General features: G+C 35.5%; 2 protein-coding genes and 1 long non-coding RNA gene across 3 annotated transcripts; 1 reads left to right on the top strand and 2 right to left on the bottom strand.

Annotated features, from left to right (window-relative positions):
* Positions 1-2,074: 2,074 nt before the first annotated feature.
* On the top strand, positions 2,075-2,481 carry LOC143583477 (uncharacterized). Its single transcript, XR_013144179.1, has 2 exons — positions 2,075-2,328; positions 2,376-2,481. It is a non-coding gene; the product is annotated as an uncharacterized LOC143583477 (long non-coding RNA).
* On the bottom strand, positions 2,311-3,508 carry LOC143583470 (uncharacterized). The gene is made up of 2 exons (XM_077065774.1): positions 3,197-3,508; positions 2,311-3,124 (listed from the first exon to the last, which is right to left on the bottom strand). Exons 1-2 carry the CDS (start codon positions 3,503-3,505, stop codon positions 2,738-2,740), a joined length of 696 nt encoding a protein of 231 aa, XP_076921889.1. The 5' UTR covers positions 3,506-3,508; the 3' UTR covers positions 2,311-2,737.
* Positions 3,509-6,264: 2,756 nt separating this feature from the next.
* LOC143583460 (CBL-interacting serine/threonine-protein kinase 5-like) lies at positions 6,265-8,908 on the bottom strand. The gene is made up of 3 exons (XM_077065765.1): positions 8,712-8,908; positions 7,827-8,508; positions 6,265-6,871 (listed from the first exon to the last, which is right to left on the bottom strand). The coding sequence occupies exons 2-3, from the start codon at positions 8,488-8,490 to the stop codon at positions 6,369-6,371; spliced, it is 1,167 nt and encodes a 388-aa protein (XP_076921880.1). The 5' UTR covers positions 8,491-8,508; positions 8,712-8,908; the 3' UTR covers positions 6,265-6,368.
* Between the last annotated feature and the right edge of the window lie 1,159 nt (positions 8,909-10,067).

Raw genomic sequence — 10,067 nt, forward strand, 5'->3', positions numbered from 1 at the left:
AATGGTGTAAATGTACAAGAGATTGGCTATATATATATACTTAACCTATATTTACATAATATTAGTAGGCTCTTAACAATCATTAAGATGCTACCTTTTAATAGTTCATAACATCTTAATGGTTAAGAGGTAGACTCTTAACCATCTTAGTGGTTAAGAGGTAGACTCTTAACCATTCAGACTTAAAGCTACGTCTTAACCATTAAGAGGTTATGAACAATTAAGAGATAACCTCTTAATGAATATTAAGAGGCTACCAAACAGCTCCTTAATTACATTTTCTCTAATAATACTTTGTCTACATGTCTCTATTGAAAACTTTGTGCACTCATCTATTCAAATCCAGACTCTTCTTCGATAGAATGCCAGAATGGCAGAATGGTTGGTTAAATCCACAAGTAATAAATCCTATGTTTCTAAATCTTTGCAAATTGCAATTCATCTATGCATGTCCATATTTTTCATTTTGTAAGTAACTAACATACTCATTTCAACCTATCAACTCATCCATAATCATTGGTTGACATGATTTCAAACTCACGGCATAAATGTTCAATTAGGTAATAAATTTGGGTTTCAACACATTGATCCATCTCTGTCAATTGTTATAAAATTATGGCCTGTTTGTTTTCAGTAAGAGAATTATGTCTTAATCTGAATACCACATCTGAATATTAAGAGCTGGTTCAAATGTCTGAAATCTGAATCATTAATGCTGTTTGTTTTTTCTAAAACATTTGAATATTAATAAACGTCTGTTTGACCATTTTAAATGTTAAAACCTTTTACAGTTAATTTAAAATTAAAGTTGTCTTAACATAAAACATTAAAAAGAAAAGTACAACCACAACTACAATGTTTCCAAAACATCTAAGCACTCAAATTCAATTTCGCATTAATTGTGTCGCGATTCGATCTCTCATGATTATCATGTATTGTTGATCTGCACTACTTCCATGTGATTGAAGCTCATCATCATCAACATCATCATCATCATCATCATCACCGTTGTCGTCATCACCGTCAATATGCATTTGAGGTTGATCATATTGAAAGAATAGCTCATCACTTAAGTCTTCTTTTCGTATATAGTTATGAATTGCAAAGCATACGATAGTGATGTCTCTTTGTTTAACCAAAGGATATGGTGGCATTTTCTTCAAGATAGGAAAACGTGCCTTTAACACACCAAAAGCACGTTCAATAACATTTCTAAGTTTAGCGTGTGCGTGGTTAAACTTTTCTTTGCTATTCAATGCACGTCTTCGACGAAAATCTCCAAGCCAATATCTAACATTGCGATATGGTGCCATAAATCCCTGAGTGTGTTTATATGCAGCATCACAAAGATAATATTTATCTTGAAAGAAAATAGAAACTGTTAGTGTTTATATGCAGCATCATGAATATAATGTTTGAAATCGTAATGATACATGTGGGAGGAAAAGGGAACTCAAAATCAGGATCAACTAATGATTCATTCAATATTCTAGCATCATGTGCGGTGCCTTCCCATCCGGCCACAATGAATGTGAAGACCATATTGAAGTCACAAATTGCCAAAATATTTTGATAACATTCACTCCTACCTCTTGCTCTATATAAATGTTGTTTATCACGAGGGACAAAAGCGTGTATCAATGTTCCGTCAAGGGCACCAACCGCTCCCTGATTGAAAAAGTTTATTACAATATACATATACATAATACGCAATATTAGAGTGGCATTTAAACTATTGTTACCTTGAAAATTCGTCGTTCCCTCCTATTATTTCCAGGAATATTTGGATTAGGATTAAATGAAGTTGGTCGTATAACTTCTTCGGCAAATATCATCATTTTGTCCAATACTTCATGAAAATACTTATGAATCGTTTCTTTTGAGTGTTGAAACCTACGCTTCATCCATACAAAACCTTGATTGTGACCAATTACCATCAAGAATGTAGCCATTTTCTCCTCGACTGTTACATGTTTGCTATCTTTTAACCAACCTTTTGCTTTGAAATGTGCACATAGTCGAACAAATGAATCACGTGACATGCGCAACAACTCGATGCATTGTGTATCATTTCCGTCCAAAAGCTCCATGGTAAATTCATGGCCAGACATAGCGGATGTATTATCCCTATTTCGTTTCATACGCCTAGGCCGGAAGTACTTAAAATAAAAGTAAACAAAAATAACGAAAGCAAGCTTTTGAGTATTATCCATTAACCTGTTAACACAAATGCACAAAGTCACATACATACCAAATAGTTCATAGGATAAGCACCAAAATAGTTCATGGAATAAGCACCAAATAGTTCATAGGATAAGCACCAAAATAGTTCATGGAATAAGCACCAAATAGTTAATGGAACAAGCACCAAATAGTTTGTAGCATAAGCACAACTAGTTCAAAAAAAATAAAAATAACCAACTAGTTCACATAAAACGTACCAACTAATTCTCAAAAAAGGTACCAACTAGTTCACAAAATGTATCATCTAGTTCATAACAAAGTCACAAAACACGAAACAGAACTACTTCATAATCCCCAAAGTCTTCGCCATCATTGTAATCCAATTTTTTAAGACCTCCGGATTCGATGGTAGAGTCATCCATGCCTCTCTATAGTTGTTTGAAGGTTGGCTAAAGATACCAAATGCGGCTAAGAAAATTGGATCTGTGGCTTCCAACCCAAGTCCCTTTAACTTATCATGACATTCATCAATTGTCGGCCTCACCGGTTTGTTTTAAGCTAGATTGGCAATTACCTTTCTCATGTCTACCTCTAGGTCAGTCAAATTAATGGTGTGTTTAGCATTATTATTGGCCCGGCCCCGATCTTCCTTAGGAGCATTTGTGTGTTCGGGGATTGAGGAATCACCTTCAAAGCCTGTATCATAGCCGGTTTCTTCATATGTGTTTTCTTCGTATGTGTTTTCACCATCTAGACTCTCAATAGGACCACTATCAATCTGAAGAAGTGGAATGACAGAAGCTTGGGAAAATGAGGAAGCTCGACGAGGAGCAATGGGACGACGGATAGAACCTGTTGCTGAATTCTTATCGAATAAAGTTGCACAAAGCTCATCATTAGCTAATGGCGTGGTTTTCAAGGAAGCTGCCTTAGGATGAACCTATATTTAATTTGGAGACGTTTACAATTAATAGGTAATATATATATTAGAAAAGTATACTTGTAAACAAACCTTGCAAACAACGTCCCAATCTTCATTTGTTAGCGTAAACATATTTGTGTGAGGGTTATAAATGTTTCCAGTCTTTCTTTTCAGATAAGACCAAGCTAAATACTTTGCTCTGAGGTAATCATACTTGTTTTTTAATTGTTTTTGTTCAACCGCCATGCCATATGCTTCCAATAGTTTTTTACCAACAGCAGCCCAAGACTCCCTTTGTAAGCTTACTCCCACATAGCCCACCCTAACCGTTTCTTCTATACATGTCTCTAAAAAGAGTTTCTCTTGCTCTGTCGTAAGTTTCAATCTCTTATCACCCATGCCTAAGATCAACAAAAATAGGGCCGCTGACATAATATTTAGAAGGTTTCTAAGCATTTGACTTTGAAAAAAGTTAAGAAATTAACTCCTAAATGTTAATACATTATATATAAGTTCCATGGTAAACTTGGGAATGCATCTATTTGGTAAACTTGTTGTACAAATATATTAAATAATAATATCAACCCTTTCCATATACATAAGTTCAATCACTAATGGCAATAATTACTTGGGAAGATGCAAGTCAAAATGTTTTGAGTTGGAAAAAGAGGCTTCAAATCGGATACGATGCGGCACAAGGTTAGTATCAGATTACTTAAACTTTGCATTCTACAAGCACATATATGTTAATATTATATATAAGTTCCATGGGTTGATTGGGGATACCCGAGCTGCTGTGAAGGTGCTTTCCGAATCATCAGCTTAAGGGTACAAGGAATTTCAGGCATAAGTAAGTTTTCCATGAAAAGTTAACATCTTCTTAACAATCAAAAACACAAAGTCATAGATAATATTCAAAACCCTAACAAACCCATGAACAAAATAACCCTAAAACATCAAGAAATCAGCCATACTAATCAAGATTCAACTAGAAAAGATAACCCAGATCTACACATTCATACCAATAATAAACAATAGCATCGATCTCACCTAAAATTGGGGGAAAGAGGAAGACCGGCGGAGATGGAGGGCCGGCGGAGGTGAAGACCGGCGGAGGTGAAGACCGTCGTAGGTGGAGGGGAGGCGGTGGTGGAGACAGCGAACCCTAGAGAGGGAGGCAGCTCTGACCGTGTTTTTTGAGTAATAAGAGGTTTGTTTACCTCTTTTTCTTTAAGAAGCCATTCAGAAGTTTTACCTCTTAATAATAAACAAAAACAAACAGCCGAACCTCTTAATTCCTCTTACCGAATCAGACTTCAGAGGCCATTAAAAGGTTTTTCTGAAAAACAAACAGGGCCTATATTTTCATACGGAATACACCATTTAAGTATTCTAATTCATTGGAGCATACTATTTAGATGACTAAGAACTATAGTTAGTCAAATTAAAATGTTTTATAATTAATTCATAAGCTATGAATCTTACTAGTTTTGATTTAGCAACTCTTTAACCTTTGATTTGTTCAGAATTTCGATCTCTCCTTTTACCCTCTAGAATCGTACGAGAAAGTCAGAGAGTTTTGAGTCTATTAATAACCTTTGACAAAGCTAAACTTTGTATAGATATATCTCTTAACTTTCCAATACATTATTTTTGTTATTGTTATGGACAATAACGTCTTGTTCTTGAGTTTTTTAACCAAGGAAAGAAAATGAAAGGAGAGTGGGTGATAAGAAAGGGAATTGAAGGGAAGGAAATTATTTTTAATAGATGTGTTCTTGATTTGGAAGAAAATTGAAGGAAAGGAAAGCATAACTTATTGGGAAAAAACTTATCCTTAGTAATCATCTCATTTTTGGAAGGATAATTTATTAGGAAAAAACATCAATTTAATCCCTCCTAACTCTTCCTACTCCTATCCTTTCCATCCTAACAAAAACTCAAGAACACCCATTTTTTAACTATCATTAATTTTCCTTTCCTTTCCCTACTTTAAAAAAACTCAAGAACGTAAAGATTAAAGGATGATGGTTATAAGAAAAGGCAAGTCGAACATCAAAAATACAAAAATACATGACAACGGTGGATTTTGAAGTTTCCATTGTCGTGTAGTTCAAAACACCAAATTTCTAAAGTGATATAATATCGCATGGTTATGTAGAAAAGTTCACACAGCAGTGTCCTCTTTCAAGTGCCACAATATATCACATAATCACGGCCACCATGAAGTTTATTTATTTAATTACTTTTAAATTACATCATGCACTAGGTAACTTATAAAGTTTGATAATACATCTAATCATAGATTTATATATATATTTCTTGTTTACTTCTAATATAAAGACTTAAAATATCGTGTTGGATTTTTGAGATGTTGCAATATTGAGTTAAGATTAGAAAGAGTATTCTTGGAACAAAAAAAGTCAAAGGATAAACTCTCGGTATAAACATTTGAAAGTGGATTTAAAGGGCTTGACTAATGTGTGGTAGGCTTTTATAGTGTATTGAATGTGCTCTTGTGTATTAATTGCGTGTGGTAGGTGTTTACAGTATATTGAATGTCATTGTCAATTAATCCGAAAACAAGTAATAAAAGTTGGACCATCGAAACTTTGAGAGAAAACCTGTTTTGCAGTAACAATGTGGTCTCCCCCGCCACCCCACATCTCCACATAAGCTTCATGGGATGAGGGGGACGGCATGGTGTTCACCGAACCTGCCATATAGCTTGCCGCACCACTTACCAACATGTATAACATTAACATATGACCGTACGATGTATATTCATTTTGTAAAATTAATGTATTATATAGCATGTATTTTTTATTAGCATTTGATGTTAACCTTAATATGTGAGTAATAATAATAAAAAAAAAGTCTTCAACAAATACTCATTTTTAATTAGTCATATATTGTTGGTTTAACTACGAACCATTTTTTTTCCTAGGAGATTCCAAAAAACGGAAAATTTGGCCATATTAACCGAAGACTTGATGATTAGGCACATAAATTTTGAGTTTTAATTTTTATATAAAATAAAGATGCACTTACAAGTTACAAGAAATATTAATAAACAACAACATTGTGTTTTCAAGTAATAATGGTTACCTAAACTAATTAATTAAAAAGAAATTAGTTATAAACATATTATATTTATAAAATGGAACCATATATAGTATCTTAGTACATACGGTTACAAGTGGAGCCTACCACAACATTCTAAATATGTTTCTTGTGTGATTGTTATAAACTTATAATGTTATCAACTACTCTTCTCACCTTGCCAACTCCAAACAATGTCTTGTAGGCCCGGTCTAACATCCTCTTCAAATTTCTTGTACTCAAGTGTATCCCCTGCCGTCTTCAAAAACTCGACCACCGCGACCTCGGGCGCCACCTCAAACACCTCTGCGGTCACCAGTAGCTTTCCTTTTCGACCCTCGGTTATCCCCTCCATCTTCAACTTGTACTCATTTTGATTCGAATACAAGATCTTGAAGTTTAGCTTTTTAGCTATTGACTCTAGCTTATTCATGATCATTGATGCACAATATTTTGATGTGAATAAGGATTCTGATTTTCGGTTGGTCTCAAACATGTTGGATAGGTCAAAACCGGATGACATAGAGGAAATGAATTCAAATGCATTGTAGAACCTCGGTGATGATTTTGACTTTCGGATTGGCTTTTCGGTTTCACTTGTTCTATCGTACTCTGTCACGTCGACTAGGCTAGCGGTTTTAAGTAATATTGGAGCAAGAATACCTGCAAAGTAATTTGGCAAACGTTTGAGTTGATTATGATTAGGTGACAAACTGACAATTAAAGTTGATTATCCTAGTTCACCGGAACCCGAAAATACAATCCATCCAAACATGGACTTTATTCTATACAACTACCATTATCTATGCTATGAACAAGAATACAAGGCTAATGTTTAACCTGAACTTTATACCCGGGTCCAGCTAGAAGCAGGCCCATATTGTACTACCCAATATAATATTTGTATATACGTTATTTAGTATTTGATACTCGTTTTTCTTAATTATGGGTGTGTTTGGGATGACTTATTTAAGTGAAAACGGATTTTTTGTTGAAAGGACTTATTATTTTATAAAATTTTTAAAAGAAATTTAAAAAAAAAATGTTTGGATTAGTTTATATGTTAGGGAAAACCAAAATAACTAAAAGTAACATTTTTAAAAAAAAATTGGGTGTAATAGGTTTTGAGGGATATAATAGGTAAATCAAACTCATTAAGTTAATAAGCTACATTTTTCTAACTTTTCAAAACCTCTTTATTTTGTTTTCTTCATAAGTTAAAATTCATAAGGCCTTATGGTTTGCCAAACATCTTATACACTTTATTAACCTTTTAAAAAGTTTATAAGTTATGAATTGATGAAAAAAGTAATCCCAAACACCCCCTATATACTCAACCTCCGTCAAGTCATGTCTTTTTAAACTTTTTTAAAGTGATACCAGTATAAAAAATCCTAGAGATACCCATTCAAAAGATTTTTATCAGGGGATAATAACCAACCTGATTTGACCCAAACCGAACTCTACAAATTTATAAATTACGTCTTATACATATAAAACGATTAAAAATATTTTTTTTCTTAACTTTTTTTAATAACTTTATCTGACCCACAAAAATTTTAAGCAATTTTAATTAATAAAAATCCAGAAGACAAAATATTAATAAAAAAATGTGCACCTCCACTGGTTTTAAGTCCTCTAGAGAACCAAGTCGACCTCATAACAGCCGGAATCGTAATCCGCTGCGACGGATCAACCACCAACAACTTAGCAACCAGCCGCCACGCATCGCCCGAAAACCACGGTGGAAACTCATACTCCGCTTTAAAAATCTTCTTATACATGTACATCAAATTATCATCTCTAAAAGGAAGACACCCCGCTAGCAAAGCATACAACACCACCCCACACGACCACGTGTCCGCCTTCGCCCCATCATAACCTTTTTTTCGCAACACCTCGGGCGCTATATACGCTGAGGTCCCACACTGCGTATGCAACATTCCATCATTCCTTAATTGCTCTGGCAATGCTGATAACCCGAAGTCAGATACTTTTAAATCTTCATTCTCGTCTAGAAGAAGATTCTCGGGCTTTAGATCGCGGTGGTAGACACCGCGACTATGGCAGTAATCGATCGCGCTGATAAGTTGTTGGAAATATTTTCTAGCTAAACTTTCTTTTAGTCTTCCTTTAGCAATTTTGGTAAATAGTTCACCTCCTTTCACATATTCCATTATTAGAAATATTTTGGTTTTTGTAGCCATTACTTCCTTTAATTGTACCACGTTCGGGTGCCGGACTAGCGGCATGACCGCGATTTCCCGAGTGATTTGATCCATTAAACCCTGTTTCCGAACCTAAATTATAAGTTATCAAGAAGAAAAAAATATAATAGTTAAGGTATATTGTAATATAATATAATATTGATCACATAATATATTATTGTTACGATTATTGTTATATCATATAATACGATGTGATTTGGTTACTAGTAGTGGTAGTAATAATATAGCTATAGGCTATAGCAGTAAACTCTAACTAATATATTTTATCGGATAACCTGTTAGGTTTTGATGACTTTCACCGCGACACTCTCTGTCGTGAGAAGGTCCCGGGCGTGATACACTTTCGTAAACGTGCCTTGATCCAACAACCTGCCCATCTCATACTTTCCGAATATAACTCGACGGCTTCCGGAGGCCGAACGACAGTCTTCTAGCAGATCTTCCATTTTCACTAGTCTTGATTATGAGAAATAGGTTGGTTGGAAATTGGTTGTGAAGGAGGAAATTGTTGGATTTTATGGTCGTTTCGGGTCAAGTCAACGTGACCGACCTGAATGTGATCCGGACAGAGTTACACCGGCGGTAACGAGACAAAGGCCTACTTAAATAATAATTAGGCCCGACACAACATATATATTAGGTGGACTGGATGTTGATTAAAGGCTTTATTTGGTTAATTGGGCTTAAGCCCAAATTGGTTTAATTGTTAAACCCTAAATGTGTTATCTATAAATACATAATATTATCTATTTATGGCAACAACAAACCCTAGCCTCCCTTTTCTCACTAGTCCAGCCGCCGCCACCGCCGGCCGTTTTTCCGGCCACCGGAAAAACGCGCCGCCACCTTCTCCGGCCTTTTGACATCACATACCACCATCTCAGCCTCCCATAGCTAACTGGTGCTTCTTGTCCGTCTATAACCGAGATGCTATTGATGTTTGTTGTTATCGGAGACACGCCGGAAAACCGCTGCTGCTGTTTGCTGCTGCCCGAGACCCGCCGGAAAAACGTGGCAGCCATTTGACGACCGCAGCAAGCCACCGGACCACCACAGCTACCAGCCACTGTTGTTTTGTGTTGTCTGCTGCCATTTTTTGCCTATTACCGCTGTTATACAACTCGCCGGAATCCGCCATCGCCGCCGTTGCCGGATTTGCTTGGTGTTGTTGATTGTGTCATCTAGCTCATCTCGTTAGCCTTCGGTGTCTTCCCGGTTTGTGTATAACCGAGGTATATCGAACACCCATCTATGGTTGTTTACTTTATGTTTATTCGTACTCGTATAATGGTTGTAATCGGATCCAGGTTCGGGTTTCCGTTTTGGTTCGATTAAATCGTTTAACTTTCCGCTGCGTTTTCATAACTCGTTTTATATTTGATTATTAATATTGATTAATAACTATTAAACGAAATATTAACTTAAACGAGTTAAAAAGGTTTGTCCGTTTTCGTTCCGAACCACCGTTGAAACCCAACAGTGGTATCAGAGCCGCGGTTACAACGTACGAGTCGATACCGGTTCGTTTAAAAACTGGATCTACATCTTAAACTTTAAATCGTTTAAAGTTTTGATCTAGATTTATTTTCGGGTGATTTTGAGTTGGTCAAAGTTTTGTTTATTTTATTTGA

The sequence above is a fragment of the Bidens hawaiensis genome, unplaced genomic scaffold (genome assembly GCF_021521415.1).
Source record: "Bidens hawaiensis isolate Kalapana, Puna unplaced genomic scaffold, B.hawaiensis_p1.1 tig00001511_1, whole genome shotgun sequence".
Taxonomy (NCBI): Eukaryota; Viridiplantae; Streptophyta; class Magnoliopsida; order Asterales; family Asteraceae; genus Bidens; species Bidens hawaiensis.